Source organism: Rhinolophus ferrumequinum, chromosome 26 (assembly GCF_004115265.2).
Source record: "Rhinolophus ferrumequinum isolate MPI-CBG mRhiFer1 chromosome 26, mRhiFer1_v1.p, whole genome shotgun sequence".
Classification (NCBI taxonomy): domain Eukaryota; kingdom Metazoa; phylum Chordata; class Mammalia; order Chiroptera; family Rhinolophidae; genus Rhinolophus; species Rhinolophus ferrumequinum.
Window position 1 is genome coordinate 8,289,951 of NC_046309.1, and position 21,050 is coordinate 8,311,000.

Genomic DNA, 21,050 nt, shown 5'->3' on the forward strand with positions numbered 1-21,050 from the left:
CAGTTAGACTTGACACTCAATCTGAATTCTTCAAACTGAGCTAAGTTAAGTGGTTCAGAAATAGAAATATTAGATGAAAGTGTACATTAATTCCTCAGCCCTTCTCTCCATTGACCCGGTACTATAAAGGATGATTGCCCAATCTCACTTTTTCACTCATTGACTCTTTTCTGCTTCCACTGCACCACTCCGGCTCAGATCCTAATTATCTTTGGATTTTAACTATTGCAAAAGTTTCTTAATGGCTAATTGACTCCTGATCTATTGATTTCCTAATTCATACTGTGCATTAACGCCAGATTAATATTTCCCAAACCATCTGACTACCATATTTCCCTCTTACTAAAACGTTAATAGCTTCTCTCACCAAAAGAGTAAAGTGTGAACTGTTTGGCCTCCCATCCAAGTCCCTCAACATTGGATTTTGACCCATCTGCCCCAGTTTCCTGTTTTCTCACCAGACTGGAAATCTTCATAAGATCCTATAATTCCAGCAGTTCATTCCTTTCTTAATCAAAATACGATTTGTCTGTGAGCCCATAGCTTTCTTCAGACTACAACAAATGCTGGGATTTCAGGGCCACACTCTGAGAAATAGTTCTGGTCAAATTTCAGTCTGAGCTCACTTGTATCACATTCACTGACTTTGACTTTGAATTCCCAAGCCATGGGTTCTGGCTCCCTTTCAACCTACGGTTCAGGTCTGTTCTTCATACTCTTGATATCATCAGACTTGATGCTCATCTGAAGACCAAGCCTGGTAATCTGGTCTTTCTCTGGCCAGCTCTGACCTGCAGGGGTACACTCTGGAGAAACACAGACTAACCACTAGCTTCTGGCTTCTGCACCATATCTTCTCTTTCTAGGACCGTCCCTTAGAAACAGCTCAGACTGTAGGTAAAAGAACTAGATTGCCCCCTTTTGAATTTATGCCTCATTTAGGGAAGCATGGAGTGTCTTGATTTTCTTTGCTAGTTTTCTTTATATATTACCCACATTCTCCTTTCCCCATGCACACTTACGTACAAACTCCCTTGCCAGGTTGTTCATATCTATCCTTATGAACTTAAAATACCAAATATGCAATGCCACTTTAATCAGACGAACCAGCAAGACTTACTTGGAGTGAATGGGGGATAGTTTAGACTGCTTGTGGAACATCCTGAAAATGAACCATCAACGAAGTTGGAAACTTCATTCATATCCTACAAGATAAAGAGCAAAAACTATTAAGAAAACATAACATGTCCCCTTACATTGTACTAATGGTATCTTTTTTTCTTATCCTTTTTGAGGAGTCAGAAAAATGATTCCAGATACTTCTTTTTTAGAGAGGTTCTTATGTACAAGGACAGAAAATAGATGTTCCTGTCTCCTCTATGCACTGAGAATCATTCATGAAGAAGATTCTTTAAAAATCTCTTCAAAATCACATGTCTGTAATCACTGAAAATGAAAATTTCCAGATACATTAGATGAAAAAACATTTTCAATTTATATGATTCCATATACATCAACTTATACATTCTCTGTATATCCAAATATAGTCATGAATACACACACATAAATATTTATACATATAAAAACCTACATATAAGCAGAGAGAGTGAGAGAGTGAGCATATGCCAAGAGCTTTGTAAGTGGGGCGTCCTAGCAAAAAAGTATTGATGGTAGATGTTTTTAGTTGGTATCATTTAGAGGGTTTTACTTTCCTAGTTTTAGTTCTCTGTATTACTTGAATTTTCCACATTTCTCTTGTAAATAGAAAACAGGTCAACTCTAGAGCCCCCTAAATTTTGCTAAACATTTCTTGCCTTGCATTTGTTTTCATTTGACAATACAGAGACATTTGTCTTTATAGCAGTGATAGTTTTGCTCCCAAAGCACCTGGGTACTTTGGCTCTGATCAGTGTGTCTGACATGTCCACATGAAAGAGCCCTGAACTGGCAACTAGACGATTCATGTACCTTGTGACAATGTAAGGAGTATATGACCTATTTCTACTTCAGGTCACTCATTTGTAAAAGGAGTGCTGGACTGGGGGAAAAAGACAGATTACTTCCAACTATAATGATCTGGTTTTGATTCTATGCTTCTTGTTTTGGTAAGATTATCTGAATAGTAAGATAGGGAATTTGAATATCAAGAAGACAAAATATCATGACTATGGAAGAAATACACACCTTTAACATAGGCAATAGAAACATTCAAATTGTTAAAGATTTTGCTTACTTTGGCTCTGTCATCAATTCAAATGGAGACTGCAGCCAAGAAATCAAGAGAAAGCTGATTCTCGGAAAGGCCAACAATGGAAGAATCAGGAAGGTCATTAAGAGCACAGATGTGTCATTAGAGACCAAGGGTAAGATTGTCCACACCTTCCTATTCCCAATGACTATGTATGGATGAGAAAGTTGGACAGTGAAGAAGGCTGATAGGGAAAGATAGATTCATTTGAAGTGTGGTGTTGGAGGAGAGCTCCACGGAAACCCTGGACCTCCAGGAAGACAAACGAGTGGGTCTTAGAGCAAATTAAGCCTGAACCATCTCTGGAGGCAAAACTGAGCAAACTGAAGCTGTCCTACCGCAGGCACCTCATGAGAAGTCAGGGTGCTCGGGGAACGACAGTGGTGCTGGGTAAACAGAAGGCGGCAGAAAAGAGGAAGACCGAACGTGAGATGGACTGACTCCATACAGAAGCCACAGGCCTGAGTCTGCAGGAGCTGAGCAGGGCTTTGAGGACAGAACACTGTGGACGTCCCTCATTCGTAGGGTCACTGGGACTCAAAGCCGACTCAGCGACATGGAACACACACACAACGTAGGGAATATTTAGCATTATTGCCGTACTAGCTTTTTTCACCTCCTCTTCACCCAGTGCTCCATGATTCAATGACATAGATACACACAGTCTGAGTATGAGTCACCTAATAATCAAAATGTTAAGAACTCACAATCCAGATTCCATCGAACTTCACTTGATTGTGAAAAAGCTTAAATTCATCTGCCCACCAAACAGCACACCTGGGGTTGGTGTAATCAGGAAACACAGTTTTTCCAGGCCAGACCTGCAGGAGAAAAAGAAAAACACTGATTGCAGTAAGTTGAATGAATACAGAGTGAAACAGAGTACTTTGCCTAATGTGATCATGGCAACCGAGGTGCCAGGCACAGGTCCTTTTCACTTAGGGATGTGTAGAACTCCAAATATTCAGAATAAGTGACAGGAGGAGTCAAACATCACTGGAGGAAAAACTAATTTTACAAAATTCGGTAAGTCTTTTTAATCAGCAGCTCTGGTTCTCCGTTCCCTCTCACTTTCTCTACTCCCAATTCAAGGAATGATAAATGATGGAGAGTACTGTATAAATTTCAACCGGTCCATTGCAAGCTGTGGGTTCTGATGGCCAACTCCTCTTCTCTATTCCTTTCCTATCCACTTCCCACCAGACACTATGTGCTCAGATCAGCAGAGGTATAAGAAGTGAACCAGCAGATAACACCTTCATGGAAACCGAGGGCAAATAGAGGTTTGAGAACTTGTCCAATACTACACAGAAACCGGGTGAGAAGAGGAATGAAACGGTTCCACTGGAAATAGTTCCATAGGAGGTGACTGGTACCATTTCCTGGAGCAGCGTCAGTGAAGTAATGGGGGAGGAAAGTAGACTGCAGTCAGCTGATGGGAGGTGAGGAAGTGTTTATTCAGTGTGGAGTCTACTGATTAAAGGGACTTGACTATGAAAGGAATGTAAGAGCCAGGATGGCTGGTTAAGTACTTGAGGATGAAAGAACAGGACAAGTTTATCCCCAGCATATACTTGTATACAGCATCTGAAAATGTAAAACAGAACAATTCCACACAAGCTGCCACAGCCCTTCGCCACCCCCACCCCGTTAATTTACCTGCCCAATGAGTGGTGTCACTCCATCTGAAGCATTCACCCATATCTTCATGTCTGAACCCCTGTCATACGGGCCGTAGGGATCACTGGGGGAAGACATGTTGGAGATAGCTGGATCCTAAGAAGGGAAAAAATACAATGAGGGATGTCGCTTTCAGCTACAGGCTCTGAAAGGAGACTGGAAATTGGGGGACACAGGATGAGGAGAGGGGTGCAATGGCAAGGCAGAGCAAGTATCTGATTTTAGAGGGAAAACACATACCACAATGACGACCAGTTTCTGGCCATTGTTGTGTAACTCCTCAGCAAACTCAGGAAAGCCTTTAAAATCGACTGGATTATAAGTGAAGTCCTTCCTCTCATCCATATAATCAATATCAGCATGCTGAACGTCCTGAAAGAACACACGAAGTCCACAATTCAGCACCTAGGAATTTCCCTGGTGAGATGAGTCAGTCGCTATTACTCACCATACACAGGGACTCTGTGCTGGGCTCTGAACAGGGTTCTTCATGGTCCCTGGCGTTAGAGGGCTTCTTTGCCAACGGTAATTTCAAAGCAAATGACCCACTGTTTCCCCCAGGCCTGACCCCACCCCTGGAATCAGGTGGACCGCAGCATCCTACCTGCTGCCTGGCCCCTGGCATTAAAAGCCAGTCTAATAAACGAACCACAGCAATTCCAGCAACCTATTAAGGCTGTCTAAAACATGTCCATCCCCTAAATCCTACCCCCCCACACAAGATATAGGGGGAAGGGGCTGTCTTCCCCACTTCTTCTCCCTCATTTTACTACCCCACATTTTGTTTTGTTGCTGCCCTTCTACTTTACGTCTCCTTTGATGATTAATCTTTCCTAATTTTACCTGTAAGAAAATAATGGAGCCCAGAAGGAAATGACTCTTGCTCTAGGACCTAGTTATCTGTCTCCAACAGAATGGGATGGGACAGAAGAGAGTAATTCCTGAGACTACTGAGCTTTTTCGCTTTGCATGTCTTAGAAAACGTCACTCCCCATTATACAACACACATATGCAAATTTAGACTAAGGATAGAGTGATCTAAGTAAGCAAACAGTTAATTTTCTTTATCATTTCTCTGTCAGTGTGCATATGAAGGAACTGACTAGCCCTCTAAAAAAAAAATTAGCCATTGAAAATATAAAAAATATTTTATTAACGTGTATGTACCATGTGCCATATCCTTTTGCTCACTTAACGTAGGGGAAGAAAAGCTTTGAGAAGTCAAATAAAAATGCATAATGTAAAATGTAGTTAATGCAGTGAGCATGAGAAAATTTTACTAATAAAATACGTGATAAGAAAAAAATAAAGACAAAAACAGATTGCCTCCTAACCCCATCGTTGTGGTCTCTAAGTATGATTTCCTACTAAAGAGAGACAGTTCCTTGAAGGAATGGCTGTCCCAACAAAAAAGTCTAGTGCTCTGAATATATAAACATCTTCTTATTGTATATTTTTTTAAAAAACTCAGTGGGGAGAAAGTATAAATGGTAATTCTTATTCCCAATGGAAATCTTGTTTTTGGAGGATCTTTTTTTAAGTCCTTACATAAGGGAGCTGTGCGGCCCGGTTTCTCTCCACGACCTGTTTCATTTTATCTAGGGATTCATAGTCATAACGACTGAGATGAAATCCAAGTGCCCAATATGCGGGCATGGCTGGCCGTCCAATGAGCTGAAAGAAATAATGTGGAGGAAAAGTTAGAAATACTTGATTTTTAATAAACTTTTTCTTTTTTTTTTTTTTTAAATTTTTATTTATTTTTTATTATTCGGTTCAGATATACAAATGGTTAGACATTTACACACCCCACAAAGTGATAACCCCCCAAGTCTCCTATCCCTCTGACATCGTACATAGCTATTACAATACCACTGACTATATTCCTCATGTTGTACTTGACATTCCTGTGACCATTTTGTGACTACCACTTTGTACTTCTTTTTTTTTTATTTTTTTTTATTTTTTTTATTTTTTATTTTTTTTAATAAACTTTTTCTAAGCGTGGGTTTGGGGCCACAAAACATACTCCATTCTCCAACACACTATATTTTACTAATGTTAGAATGCTCATCTATTTTCCCAGGCCCTGTATACATCCCTGAAGGTTGGGTCAATTTGTAGTAGCAGATTTATAAGAGCTCCTTCTAATAGCAGATTTTCAGGAGTCCCACTCGCATATTAAACTTGCTTTTCTGAGTGCTATTAAGGATTTCTGCAGTGGTAGTCATGAAACATAAGTTTACCTCTAGATACTCTTGAACCACTTGCTCTGGAGTATTTCCCAAAAACACGTAGAAGTCAAGAACGCCCCCGGTGGTGCGGTAAGTGATAGCTGGTGTGGGCTGGAGGACGACGTCTTGAAAGATTTAAAAAAATGAAGAAAGAAAAATGAGAACTTATTCGAGGGGAATAATCACAAAGTTTTAGAGCAGAGCATGACAGCCATCTGGACATGGCTGAAGTTATCCCAACGCCTCAGAGTTTTCATACACAGGGACAAACTCTGAAGTTCCAAGTCCACCCTCACAGCCCACGAGAGTCAAAGCATTGGTTCTGGGACGGACTTTGATACTTGGTGACTGGAGTGTCTTAATTCCTGTGTCAGGACCCAGGCTCTCATGAAAAAGCAACCAGATTCATGAGGGGGTTCCAGAAGCAGCCAAGGTGGCATAGAAATTCTTTTAAGCTAAGGATATGTGAGTTTTTGAAATCTCTTATCAGCCTAAAAGCAGAGCCTCCCAAAGGCACTCAGTTGCCATACACCACCTCCCTGGACCCATTTTAACCTTCTCTGAGACAATACATTAGCATCACAGCTGAACAGACATTGTACCAAGAATATCATAGCTATTCTCCTAAGAGCTCATTTATCTTTCCAAAAAGTCATTTGCTTTCCCCTACGTGCCTTTAATCCCTCCCTCCTCCCCGAAGAAATCATTTGTTTTATCACAAGTGCCTTTTTCCTCCTCCCATTTACCTATTAGGATGGTACAGAAGCCCCAAATTCTAACGATTCCTTTGAGTTCCTTGTCACGGAGCCCTCGTGTGTATGCATGTCTCATGTATAAAGAAACCCTGTCTTTCCTCCTGCTGACCTGTCCGTGGTCAGTTTGATTCACAGGCCCCCAAATACTGAACCTTCGAGGGTAGAGAAAGAATTTTTCTTCTTTGACATTCATGACTATAGAACGTGCTGTTCCCACCCTACGCCCCACTATCATTGCAGGAATATAACCCAACTAGACACACTGAGGTACTAGCCTCACTTAAAAAACGTCCACGATTACATTATACATTCAAAATCCCTCTACGCCCCAATCCCAGTTCTCAGAGGTGAAGCCTCCCTATGGCCTTGGTTTGTAATTAGAGGTAAAAGGCCTCGGGATTTCCTGACATGGAAGTCTGTGACCAGTCTCTGGTCACAGGTGCAGGTCACACAGAGTATCTAGGACCCCGTGACCTTTCCCTTTGAGCCTGACTTGACTTCTTTTCTGGTTCCTTTCAACTACCTGAAACTGTACCACCCTTGTATTATCTCAGTCTGTTCTTAGACGCTTAAGATTCTACTAGGTATCTAAGAGCCATCTTAGATAACCTAGAGTGATTCTCAAACAATCTGTGGTGAAGGATCACAGCTTAGTTTTTAAATGTCCAATTCTTTGCAAATGGATACTGTTATAAAATAACACGAAAATGAATTACTAGAAAAGGGTTCATGCGTGTACTTGGATGCTATGGCAATGCTTACTCTCAATTTGTATTCTTATCTTACTGTAGACCTGCAACAGTTCATGAACCAACCACGGTCTGTGCTCTGAGTAGCATGGATCTACTCCCTTGATTCTCAGTTGAGAAGAGGGTGGGGATCAATACCTGTGCCCACCATGAACCCTGGGAGATTCTGATACATCTCCTCTTCCCCTGTGGTGACTGAGTCATTGCCACTGGGATCTGTGGTGACTGGTGCAAGCAGACAACAGTTGAGAATCATTGACCTAGTCTAAAACCTTCAAAGATGGGGAGGCTAACTCCTTTCTAGAATCCTATGAGGATACACTGCTGGGTCTTAACCAATTGGATCTTACTCTGTATGACCCTTGCCACCACACTTGACCTTGCTATGCTTGGAGTGTCTGAATGGAACATTCACTGCTCCGTTATAGCTCCCTGGTTAGGCCCAGCTACTGTCATCATTGGGCCCAGGACAATTGGCTGTTTCCTACCCCTTTTCTGGATGAAAGTCTAAGGAAGGAAAAGAAATGGGTAGAAACTGCCTCAGTAGATTACAGAAAAGGGTTAGCTGTCTTCACTCTATCATAGCAAATATTTCAATAGAGGCAAATAGATTCAGGAAAATCACACACTAGGAGAGAAACCCCTACTCAAGGCTACCATGGGTCAACAGGTAACAAAGTGGAGATGGAACAGTCGCAGAGCACATGAGGCCGAAAGCTACGGCTCAGCCATTCCTAAAGGGCTCCATTCCTTTTATCATTGTGCTGTACAAAAGGGACTCAAAATTGCTCTGATGCGTTTTTTCATGAATATTCCTTTAGTCCTTTACCCATGGCATTGCTGTTCATCAGAAACAGTCCAAAGGACAATCCACTAGCATCTTCAAGGCACAGGAAGAACGTCTGTGCGCCATACAAGTTAGTTCCATCCTGCAGAAAGACAGTTAAAAACCACACATTTACATTCTACTCATCTGCACTCTGCTTGGGCAGAAAGGACTTAGGAAATCAGTACTGATGTTGTGAGTGACTGACAGGGAACACAGGGGTTAAGAACACACAAACACGTTTTCAAAATATACGGTCTATATATGGCTGATGTTAACCAAGTGAATTAGAGTCCCCTTGTTGAATGAGCCAGCTATGGCCACTTGTCTAGAAGGACTGTGAGAGCTTATGACGTCTGTTGGGAGGCGGGAGGACATAAATTTTGAAATTAGTTTAGAAAAGCTCTCCTCTCAGAGTGGATTGACCTGACCTAACCCCATTCGCAAAAGCTCCGTCAAGCCTTCCTATGAGTCCGGCATCTTCTTAATGTGCAACTAGATGGAGCTCTACTTGAGACATCTGGTCTTCTCGTCTTCCCAATAGTAGACTTCTGAACTTGAGCTGGTCTTCCAGACTTTAGAACAGGACAGTAGTTCTTAACCCAGGCTGCATCCTAGCCCATCGTGGGGATGGAAGCAAGTACTGACGGTTGGTTAAATTTGCCCAGGTGATTCCAACAAACGTAGTCATGTTTGAGAATCACTGCTCTAGAACAGCATTTCGCAAAATTTGGTCTGCATATATATTACGCCGGGAATCTTAGTTAAATGTGGATTCTAATTTAGTGATGGGAGAGAGAGCCGAGATCCCACATTTCTTACACAGTGGTGCCCACGCTGCACAATTCAAGTATCAAGGAACTGGGATTCCTTATTAAACAACCATCACCAGAAACTCCCAGATGAGCTGCTGACTCAGTGTCTTTTCTGTTTTTCTAGATAGGCCAGGGATTAGATCTTACCTCTGTTACTTACAAACTTTTTTTTTCCCCACTGGGGATTTGTTTTGCTTTTCTGAGCCTCAGTTTGCTCATCTGTTAAGTGGTATAAATTATCCTTATTTTTTTCAGAGTTCTTTTGGCAAATAGAGATAATGTACAAAAATCGTCAAGAAATCACTCCTACGACCGTTTTGCATCCAGCCACTAGCTCTGCATAGGCAGGAAAGTTGCTGACCCAGACCTGTGTTGCTGAGCCTAGAAAATACCTCTGCTTTGGCTTTTAGCAGTCAAAAGAAAACAAAAAAAGAAAACAATAACAACAATAAAACTCTATTCTTTCACTGTCCCCAAATTCTTTACACAAAGAATGATTAATACAGTAATTTAGTTGATATTTTATCCTATGTTGCTAACAAATCTGATAAGTTGGTGGTGACTTATACAGGTCAACCTAAAAGATAGAGATTATAACAAGTATTGTCGAGAGTCAATATTAGTAATGGTTTCTCCAGAACCAGTTAGTTCAAAAGGAAGATATGATGAAAAGTAGTTGACATTTATTGAGCACTTTCTATGTGGCACACACTCCTCTAGAGACTCTATACATATCGATTCATTTCATTCCCATCATGACTCTATGAGGCGAGTATGCTGCCCCCATTGTATAGAGGGGAACTGAAGACACAGAGAGAGGTACCCTGCCCAGAACCCCGCAACTGGTGAGTAGCAGTGCTAGAATTCAGGCGCAGACACTACTGCCCCAGAATCTTACTCTTAACCATGACACTGTACTGCTAGGAGTGACCTTCAAGAATGAGGCTATGCAAGTCAGCGGAGAGGGGCCCTTCTGAAAACTTACTCCATTGGGGGTTGTGTCCCTGGCAAATATGGGCCAGGTCTTCCAGTTCATATCATGGCGGTACTGGCGGTGCACGTGTTCTCCCAGACCGTACACGTTAGCACTTGGCAGTCGGATGGAGAGCTGCAGGAACTGATCAGCAAACAGGAGGGGCCCAATGCTTGTATCCAACCTAGACACAGGTGGAAGACAGAAGGACAAGTGGGCAAGGGGGGTGGTAGAACACAACTGCTTAGAAAAGTGGTCTTTCAATGGCAAGAACTCGATATTCCCTATTTAATTGGCCCCGTTTGCCCTCCTGGGACATTTCTCCATGGACACCAAGAGATCAGGAGTTCTTGAGGATGGGTACATTATAGGAGATGTTCCATAAATAGTTACTGGTGGGTCGGTGGGTAGATGAATGGAGGAAGGAAAGGGGAAAATAAAGCGGAGAAAATGATCAAACAGAAGGAAAAAAGAGAAAAAAGCCACAGCCCAGTGTCTGGTCTATAATAGACGCTTAGTAATAACAAACAAACAAACAAAACAAAACAAAACCAAAAAAGAAGAGGAATAACAAGGCAGAAAGGCAGAAAAAAGGCATACACTTGGAAGTGGAGAGTCTGGTCACCAACTTCAGGAATATTGCTGAAACACACCCTTTGTCAGGCTTGCAAACCTCCCTCCCCTTCCTACCCTCATCCCCAGAGAGGGGTTTTCAAACTTACAGGACACGGTTGTTGCTTCTTCTCTTCACTTTGACGCTAAATGGCTGTGGGGAAACCTGAACTTCATAGGTCAAGGGAGAAGCAGCATTTCCTTTGAAGGACTGCACGTGCTCATGGGGCACTTCGTACCTGTCTTTGTTTGGGTCAGTTAACTGTCCAGAGAGATGAAGGGAAAGAAAGCTGACATGACAGTGTCTCTGTTTTTCCACAATAGAAGCATTCCCCCCGCCACCAGTGTTTCCCCGTGGCTCGTGGTACTGGAACTAGGGTGCTGATCCAAGTGGCATTATGTCTAAGGTACACGTATGTACACATTAGATATGTACCAAATTCAGAGGCTGAACACTTGGGCATAAGTTGGTCTGTAGGTAGAAATATACACTCCAAGTCTGCAGAGATGGATTATCTCTAGAATTTTCAAAGCTGTAATAATTCTCTGTTCCCCCTCTCGACTACATTTCACACGGTGCTAAGGGCAAACAAATGAGTCAAAACTCAACAGTCAACTTTACAACATCTATTTAGGAAGTTATCACACTGAAGGAAGGCTATAGGTACCTTCAACATACATGTGCTAACTAAGAATAATGGCAGTCGAGAAAAATATTAATACCTCTATTAGCAAAATGCTCTATTTTGTAGTAACCAGTTATCAGGTAGGGAACAAGAACCTCTTAAGAATGATTTGAAAAAAAGAAATGAACTGTAACCTTAAAGTGGAAACGATTAGATGTCTGGTATTCCGCTGTGAGAAGGACGTTGTCCACATCATTTCCAAACAGGGATGGAGACGGCAACCTTTTCAACTGGGCTGTGAATCCTAACATAGAGAGGGGAAAAGTTTACATAGCCGGCTGTGTGCATTTGCAAATAATAGCCACATAAAAATTACACTTTAGGTTAAAAGAGCTGGTGAAAAGACTTTACTTCCCCAAAGAAGGGACTAGATAAGACACATACCCATCATGCATGTGTATTATCTTGGGCCAGAATCTGAAGCTGGGCATCGTCATGATCTTATCCAAAAACCATGCCTTCTTCTACAAAATCTGAGTGGAAACTTCCCCCAAAAGGCCGAACTCTCATTCCCCTGGCCCATCAGTCCTTCTGTGTTAATTACATACCCTTTACACTCTCGGCCCTCAGTTTGTATATGTACATTATTCCTTCCCGGTTATTTTCTTGTTACATTACAGGTGACCATATACATCAATGCCCTCTGCCTAGTTAGGTAAGGCAGGTGAGAGTCAAGATCTTAGAAAAGCCCATCAGGCCAAAAGCCTCTAGAGAGCATGTGTCTTCCTTTATGCTCAGAGCGTCCCCAGAACAGCCACCGTCTGTTATCCCCCTGGGTGTTCACTTTTATGCTTTACGTTTTAGGGTGACAGGAAGACGGGGGAAGCAGAGCGGATGTTTAGTCCATGCACACTGACAATGACACGCTAACTTTCACAAAATGTTTAAAAATTGGAATTGTTTCCATATCATTAAAATCACATTACATTAGAGTTGTAAGTAGTCTCAGAGGTTACTGAGTTCAAATCCCTCCCTTTAAAAGCTAAAAACTTAGGGACCAAAGAACTCATGATGTCTGCACAATGTTATGAAGATACATAAAGGTAGAGCCAGGAATAGACCATGTCTCTGAACTCCCAGGACAGAGTCATTTTTTTTCCTTGATAGCAAAATAGATTCTAGTCCATGCTTAAGAGCGGGGCCCCCCTCCGCCACGCGCACGCGCAGGAATAGGGCCACCCTCTGCCACGCGCAGGAGCGTGGCCGTGCAGAGCAGACTGGGCATGCCACAATGACTGGCCTCTGGAATAAACAGAGCCACGCCGCAGCGGGTCCGGGGCTCGCGCCTCACGGTCTGGCTTACCTGCCCTGGTGTTCACGAGGTTGCCCTCCACTTGATAGCCATGACTCTTGGAATAGTAGCACCAGGGCACGCTTATGGTCCCCTGAGGTTTCCAGCAGCAGCCACGCTGATCACAGGTGGCCTGAAACAAGAGAGTCACCAAGGTAACTCCATTTCTTGGTAGAATACTGTCGTTTATAAATACAAGTTGAGGTTGTGGTATGTCTCCTTCACCACATTTTACAAACAAGGGCACTGATACCTAGAGAAGCTGTGCTATGCCCCAGTCAATGCAGAATTTCTGCGCCAAACTAATTGTTGTGGCCCATGTCCTCCCCTGTTGTTGTTACTATATAACAATATAGGAATCACAATAAGGTCCTCATCTGTCAGCACAGAAAAGCTGATCCGTTTATTTAACTGTTCTCAACTACAAGATAGTAGTATCACCAGTAACCCCAAATTACAAACGGAGCTTCATTTATATTGGTTTGGGCTTTAAAAAGAAAAAAAAGAAAAGAAAGGACCTTGCCATCAACTTTATTCAGAAACTTTGAAATCAAAATCAACTTTACCTTGGCTTTTAAATATGTATATTACCCATGTGTGTGTTACGTATATGTGACATATACCAGGGGTGCCAACAAAATGTGTACAAGTGGACACTTTGGTCAACGTTGCTCAAGCAGTAGTTCCCCATAATCAGAAGTGTCTGGACACTGATGGTAACCACTCTGAGTACCTCTTGTCATTGCAGAAGTCAAACGTGACTTGTATTCATCTTCTGTTATCGGTATATATTGAGTATTACAATTTTAACACAGTTTTCCTTTCTTAAAATGTGTATACATTTTTTTGGCATCCTCTGTATATATATATATATGTCATGTATATATATATATGTCTGTGTATATATATATATATATATATATACACACACACACACACACACATGCCAAGGAACTGAGGGACGTCCCTGGCCAACGTTCCCCAGCAAACAAGGAACTGAGGTCCTCACTCCAACAAGCCTGAGGTGCCAAATCCTGCCTACAGTCACATGGATGAGCTTGAACAGGGTCACCCCACAATCCCAGCAGATACCATGACTGCAGTCTTCTGAAAGACTCTGAGCCAAAAGCACCCCACTAAACAAAGGCCAGACTTCCGACCAAAATAACACTGAGAAAATAATGTTTGTTGTAAGCCATCGAGTCTTGGGATAATTTGTCACATAGCAATAGATAACTAATATCCCACTACATTACTTAACAGGTGAAGAACCTGAGGTCCCCAGAGGGAAAGAGTCACAGAGGTTACATAGTTAGCTAGTGAGGAGGCTGCGACCCAAATTCCTTCTCTTGCTATCCATTGCCTTTTTTCTCGAGTCTGGGTTAAGTATCTGCTGAGCACGTTTTCAGGAGGTTATGACTTGGATATAGGAACAATTAAATTGAATCAAATAGTAATTTTTATGTTAACAGCCAATATTAAGGATGGAAAAACCACGAGTATGTCCCTCTGTGGTTTTTATTGCTGTGGGATCAGGTGTTACTGTGAACTCAACTTCAATCAGTAGTTTTTACTGTTTCCTTTCAAAACCCACTCAGATGAAACTTCAGTGTGACAGGAAAAGAGAGAAGTGATGAAAAGGGTGTTAAACAAAATGGTTTTGGTATACTCCCCAGAGCTTGGTAATTTCTTCATTGAACTAGAAAGGGCAAAGACCAAAGAGTGTCCAAAGCAGTGAGAAAAGAGAATAGTCTGTGTTGACCAAGTCGAATATACCAGTTCCCGTCGTGCAGCTAAGCAGTTATGAACAGCAGTGGGAAGAGGAGCAGAGCACAGCACACGTAAACAAGAGAGGGAACAATATGTAAAACCAAGGACAACACCTGTAGAAAAAAGCTATAAAACATGGTGACAACCTGAACTGAAGGCACACAAAAAGAAGTAAGCCCAAGACACAAAAATGCCCCTGCTTGTTGGACATCAGAATTAAAATTTAAGAGAAAATTTAAAACTTAAGGAAAGAAAATATATATATGAGGGTGGGGGTAGGAAGCAGTACATAAAAAAACAGAACAAATGGAAAATACAAAATGAGACCGTAGAAAAAAAATCTATCATGTCAATCAGCCCATGTTCTACCTACTAATGTAAAAGATAAAGAAATAAATTCAGCTAAAGTTACTTATTGGAGGCACACCTGAAATTTAAGCTCACAAAAGCACTAAGAGTAGAAGGGGGTAAAACAGACATGTGAGAAGAATGCTAACCAAAGGCTAGTGTCACTATCTATAGTAACATCAGACAAATAGACCTTAAGTAAAAATTCATTATTAAGGAGACATCGAGTCACTACATGATGATAAAAGTTTCAATTCACAAGGAAGATATGACATCTCAACCTTGACATGCAACTAATAATAAAGAATCAAAATATTTACAGAAATTTTTAAAGAATCAAAAGGTAAAATTGAAAAAGATAGTAGACATAATGGCATATATTTAAAGAGAGCTCCCTCGGTAAGTGATAGGAAAAGTAGACAACAAATAAAGACATTTTACTTTCTACATCGTAGATATATACAGGCACCAACAGAAAGAGAAGGACTGAACTGAACTCAGAGATGGAAACCAGACCCTGAAGACATTGTTTAAGACCTAATAAAGCGCACTCGACCCAAGTCCTATTCTCCTTCAAACCCAATGCTTCTTAACATAACAGAGGGAAGAAACAGACTTAGGATGCATTAGTCCTCTAGGTGGGCTTCCGAGCAACTGGTTTGCTAGCACACTACGGCAGGGGCAGTAAATGGGTGTGGATCAGCTTGCTGCAAACCCAGTGTGCCAAACATCCTGTCTGGGTACGACCTAGCTAGGCCACAGCTTCCCTTTCCTATCGATTGACAAAGCAGCCTATTAATGGCTGACTACCAGCAGGCTCCAATTGACATTACAGGCCTACACATCACCTTCTTCTCTCTGGCACCCACCCTAGATTTTGGCCATTTGGGACCATTCAATGTCATGTATGTGCCCCACGAGGTCCTCTTCTGTCATTTAGTCTATGTTATCTCTTCTGTCTTGAAATCACTTATTTGGAAACAGGATTGTTGCAAATGTAATTAGTTAAGATCATACTGGAGCAGGATGGGCCCTTAATCCAACAAGACTGGTATCCTTTAAAAATGGGGGGGGGGAGAAAGAAAAAGAGAGAGAGAGAGAGAGCGAGAGAGAGAGAGAGAGAATGCCACGTGAAGATGGAGGCAGAGCTTAGAGACATGCAGCTATAAGCCAAAGAACACCAAGGACTGCCAGACATCACCAGAAGCTAGGAGAGAGGCCTGGAACAGATTCTTCCTCAGCGCCCTCACAAGCAACCAACCCTGCCAACCCCTTGCTTTTGGACTTCTTGCCTCTAGAAGTGTGAGCGAGAAAAATAGAAAAGAAAACGTCTTTTGGCATTAGGATCTTTAGACAAACCAAAACAGCAATGCTTAAGCACATCGTAGATGAGTCCAGCCTAGTAACAACAGGATGACTCAGAGGAAGGGAGAGAGTGTCAGGTGCGCACGTGTCCGCTGCAGCAAGCATACTTCGTGTGTCAGACACACGTCTCCCATTGCCGTCAGTGCACTTCACTCAGAAGGCTGCGGCATTTTGTTTTCATTCACTCTCAGTGTGGCAAGTGACGGATACAGTCAGTGCAATGTATTTTATAATCGTAATATTCAGCTGGACTTCAGCTGAGGAGCAAGAAACAGTGCCCTAAAGTAAACACCAGATGCCTGCACTATCTTTAATCTGGTATTTATTACCTTCTTCTTTCCAAGCTGGGCTCTTGAAACTTTGTCCTTATTTTAAATAATGTTTTACGCATGTATTTTCGATCCTAGATAACCTTTTGGAATTGTAAAAGGACAGAGAGAGACAGAGAGAGGGCAAGAAACAGAGGTAATAACAGAGTCAGAGAACTAATAACCAAGTAGTGTTGCCAGATAGACGACAAATCCATTTTTTGTGTAAGTCCCAAGTCTTGCATGGGACATACTTACACTAAAAACTGAAACTCAAATTTAACTGGGTAGCCCACACTTTTAATTGCCAAATCTGTCAGCCCGAAAGAATGTTCCAGCCCTTCCTCTCGCAAAGCTGTACCGTCATACAAGCATGGGTACAGAATTACTTTACCGGAGTCTCCAATAGCTGCAATGACAACAACTCTCTAGGAGTTTCAAACAGAAAACAAAAACAAACAACCATCCAATAGCATAAACTCTTCAATGAAAAGCAAGTTCCATAACTCAAACCTTTGTAGGCGGCTGGTCAGGGATGCAGTTTATCCGCTCTGATTCATTTAGCACTGGGCACTCAGTGGCATCAGGAATGGTCCCCAGATCTGGATTGTCCCAAAAGCAAACATAAAACAACCATCACACACTTTTCATGTCACGGGCATTCAATAATCTCCATAGTCTCCATACCTGTGATCATATGAATTCCACTACCGACCGGGCTTCACTCTGACGTCCCTGAAATCTATGCGCTCACTGTATCAACCTCACTTCGTTCTCACTGACTGTATTTCTTTACCTCTATATATCCTGCATCGTCTCCTTCTGCCACCAAGGCCCTGCCCTCTAACAGTGCAGACAGGAGTATGACCCCACCAATAGATGGAAGCTCACCAAGGCAGACACCAAGGCTACCTTCTCTAGTCTAGGGGTCAGCAAACTGTGGCCCATGGACCAAAACAGGTCACAGCTTGATTTTTAAATAAAGTACCGTGTTTCCCCGAAAACAAGACCTAACTGGAAAAGAGGCCCTAGCATGATTTTTCAGGATGACATCCCCTGAACCTAAGCCCTCATGCGTCTTTTGGAGCAAACCTTAATAGAAGACCCGGTCTTATTTTCGGAGAAACACGGTATTGGTGGGACAGAGCCACACACAGGTTTTCATGTATTGTCCACAGCCGCTTTTGCGCTCCACTGGTGGAATTTATGACAGAGACCGTATGGCCCACAAAATCTGAAGTATCGAGAGTCTGCCCCTTTCCAGCAAAGTCTGCAGACTCCACTCTGGGCCTTTCCTTCCCCCCCAGCAACTGGTTCATGACAGGTTTACACACGGAACGTGTACATAGTCTGTTGTTGTCTTGAATGTCACCCCGCTAATCATAGGAACCTCAATTTCACTTGCTCAGGCAAGGGGCGGTCCCTCAACAAGGAACATTTCTGAGTGGCGACATTCTTATGGAAATAGAAAGCCTCATATCACAAACAAATGTAAAGGGGACCCACTGTCAACAACAATAATAATAAATGGAGCCACTTTAAAATGGAGCCCGAGGACCTGCCTTGCACGCCTTATGCCTCAAATCTTTGGAATGTTAAAACAGGACAAAATCACCTCTGGGCTGGGTCTAAAGAAACATCGTGTCCCCCTGGCAATGTTTGCAAAGGTAACAGAGGACAGTTATGACTACTGGACTGATGACTGAAAATGGAAAACATTGTTTAAAATTAAAATCGCTATGGTACCTGCATCAGTAAAAATGCCTTCCTTCTATAAATGTAATTGTTCCCCTTCCCTTTCTCATAAATACCCACTGCCTTTGTCTCCTAATCAGAACATTATTGGACTTCTACCTGAATCAGTGATTCCAGGAGTAGCTATTCTAATTGATATGAAATAAACGCTTTTGGAATCTCACTTAGAAAGGTCTTTTTTTTTTTTTTTTAGATTAATACCACCAGTTTAGAAATTGGCAGCTAGAATCTGCCCAAGGACATTGATTCAGATTAAAAAATCAATAAAATTGAAAAGATTCATTTATTGCATCCTAATATAAGGAAGTGAGATTTCTTTAAGGCACTCAGCAATAAATTAATAACATTCAGACAAAACAGTGAGGCTTCTAGAGTTTCTAATTCAAAAGTGGTGGATTAAAAGAACTCCCTATTTGCAGCAGTTTCTGCACAAGGATTTCAGTTTCCGTCTTCAGAATCACAGAATTATAAGACTTGAACAAACTTTGACATTATTTAATCTAACTTCCCACAACAGTAGAATTGCTGGAACTGGGAATGAAGACAAAGAAGGTTTCCTCTAGAAGAACCTTCATTGTCTGGTTCGTCTAGGAGGCTGTTTCGAGGTGAAGCAGATAAGAAATCATGGATAACTGAGCACGATCCAGCCCCTTTTTTAGAATAAAACAGTTCGATGAACTTTTAATAAAATAACTCTGGTAGTTGTTATGTTTTTAAAGAACCAAACCTTGGCCTAAAATACTTTAATTGATTACATGTTTATGTGATTGCCTTTTATATAAGGGTATTGTTCATTATTATTGTTAACAAAACTAGGAGTAGTCGATAAAATGTGGCCAACACGTAGTGTGTAAATCGTGGAACCGTGCACTGTGCGAGTTGGGAAATGAAGTGTCAGAATTTAGGCCTACAATGGATACCTACCAAGCTGCCAGTTTTAGTTAGGTGTGTCCAACACACATAAAACCTACACACACACACTCACAGCAAAGAATAGGAAGCATCCCCTCCCTGCCATGGATGATGAGGTTTTGGCTCTGGTAAGAGCAATCTGTGGAGGGAGAATACCAGAGGTCCTTGTTACCTTTTGATTCCAAAGACTCTTTGGCTGAAAGCACAAAGAGAGGAATAGTGATGATAAATACACCCAGCAGAAGAGCACTGAGCATAAGCTCCAAACTAGTGAAATCTTTCAGCTTCTTTCTTGCCATCTATAAAAAAGAGGGAACAATTAATTGTCGATTTGAAAATGATTTTAAGTCTTCTACATTTATTTAATATATAGTTAGTATATTTTTTAATGGAAAAGCTCAAATGTATACCAAATAGAATAAATAACACAGCAAATTCCACATACCCATCATCTAGAACAAAAAATTATCAACTCCTGGCCAATCTCATCTTGTTGTTATTCCTACTCACTTTTCTCCCTAATCTTGCATTATTTTGAAGCAAATCTCATATTTCTGATCTTTTCGTCTGAAAATGTTGAAGTATATTTCATTGAAAAATAAAAAAAATTCACAGAAGACAAGCAAAATAATATCGTCACACCTAAAATATTTTAAGAACAATTCCTTACTCATCAAATATCGCTAGTCAAGGTTGAAATTTCCATCATTGTCTGATAGTTTTTAGAGTTTCTTTGTTCTACTCTCATAAGGATGCAAGTAAGATTTATATGTTATATTTGGCATGTCTCTAAGTCTTTTTCAGTCAGTGCGGTTTGGTCTGTCGATTTCCCCACAATTTGTATTTTATCGATTGTATCCCCTGCATGCTAACATGTTTCTCTACCTTTTGTGTTTCCTGTAAATTATTAGATCTAGAGTTTTGACAAGGTACAGTTTTTTTTGTTTTTGTTTGTTTGTTTGTTTTCAAGAATGGTGCATAAATGGCATAGCATCTAGCATTTTCCAGTAGGAGACACGTAAAATCCCGCAGATTCTCCCCTTTTCATGTTAGCAACCATTGGTGAGCATTTCTTAGATCCATTATTTCATTAGGAGTTGTGACATAGCGATGCTGTAATTCTATAATTCTTCATTTATTGGATGCAATATTCCTGTAGAGAGAAATTGCCCTCATCTAGCATTTGGTTCACAAAGGTACAGTTTATATAGGAAAGGCAGGATAAATGTTTCTCTTTATTTACTGGTTTGCAAAATCAGGACTTCTTCCTTAGCGTCCTCCAAAGGGGGACCACCAAGATAGCTTTTTGCCCAAGATCTTTACAAACACACAGATTTCAACACGTTATCTGCATTAATCCTTTGATATAACAATAATAATTATTATTAATTATTTACTATTAATGCTCATGTTGTCTCGTCTTTACCCAATGGGAGATCCTCCAAGTTGGTTCCCAGTAGCCTCTGACAGTTTCTTTGCTTTCTGGTATAACACAGTAACCTAGGCTCACCCATGTATATTTCCTGTCCCCAGTCACCAGCCAAACACATCTGAGGATGTTCTTTTTAGTGGGAAGAGTATTTAGAAACCATAATTTGGAGGACAGCCAGTGACATTTAACCTAGAATTCTAGAACTGAAGAGACCTTACGGATTATCTTGACCAGTGGCTACCTTTGGAGTCCCCAAGGAGTCCTTGAGTATTTTCACTTTCACAGACATAC

General features: G+C 41.4%; 1 protein-coding gene across 2 annotated transcripts in view; it reads right to left on the reverse strand.

The window, feature by feature from the left end:
* Positions 1 to 21,050, reverse strand: part of MGAM (maltase-glucoamylase) — a 69,233-nt gene that overhangs the window by 41,238 nt on the left and 6,945 nt on the right. For both annotated transcript variants that reach the window (XM_033098673.1, XM_033098674.1), the window contains 13 exons: positions 19,500 to 19,626; positions 17,174 to 17,262; positions 12,882 to 13,002; positions 11,713 to 11,822; positions 11,003 to 11,154; positions 10,293 to 10,464; positions 8,496 to 8,595; positions 6,175 to 6,287; positions 5,477 to 5,602; positions 4,169 to 4,300; positions 3,908 to 4,024; positions 2,956 to 3,069; positions 1,121 to 1,205 (listed from right to left, as the gene is read on the reverse strand). In XM_033098673.1, the coding sequence (XP_032954564.1) occupies positions 1,121 to 1,205; positions 2,956 to 3,069; positions 3,908 to 4,024; positions 4,169 to 4,300; positions 5,477 to 5,602; positions 6,175 to 6,287; positions 8,496 to 8,595; positions 10,293 to 10,464; positions 11,003 to 11,154; positions 11,713 to 11,822; positions 12,882 to 13,002; positions 17,174 to 17,262; positions 19,500 to 19,626 (1,558 nt within the window). Of the gene's footprint in view, positions 1 to 1,120; positions 1,206 to 2,955; positions 3,070 to 3,907; positions 4,025 to 4,168; positions 4,301 to 5,476; positions 5,603 to 6,174; positions 6,288 to 8,495; positions 8,596 to 10,292; positions 10,465 to 11,002; positions 11,155 to 11,712; positions 11,823 to 12,881; positions 13,003 to 17,173; positions 17,263 to 19,499; positions 19,627 to 21,050 lie in introns of those variants that run through there.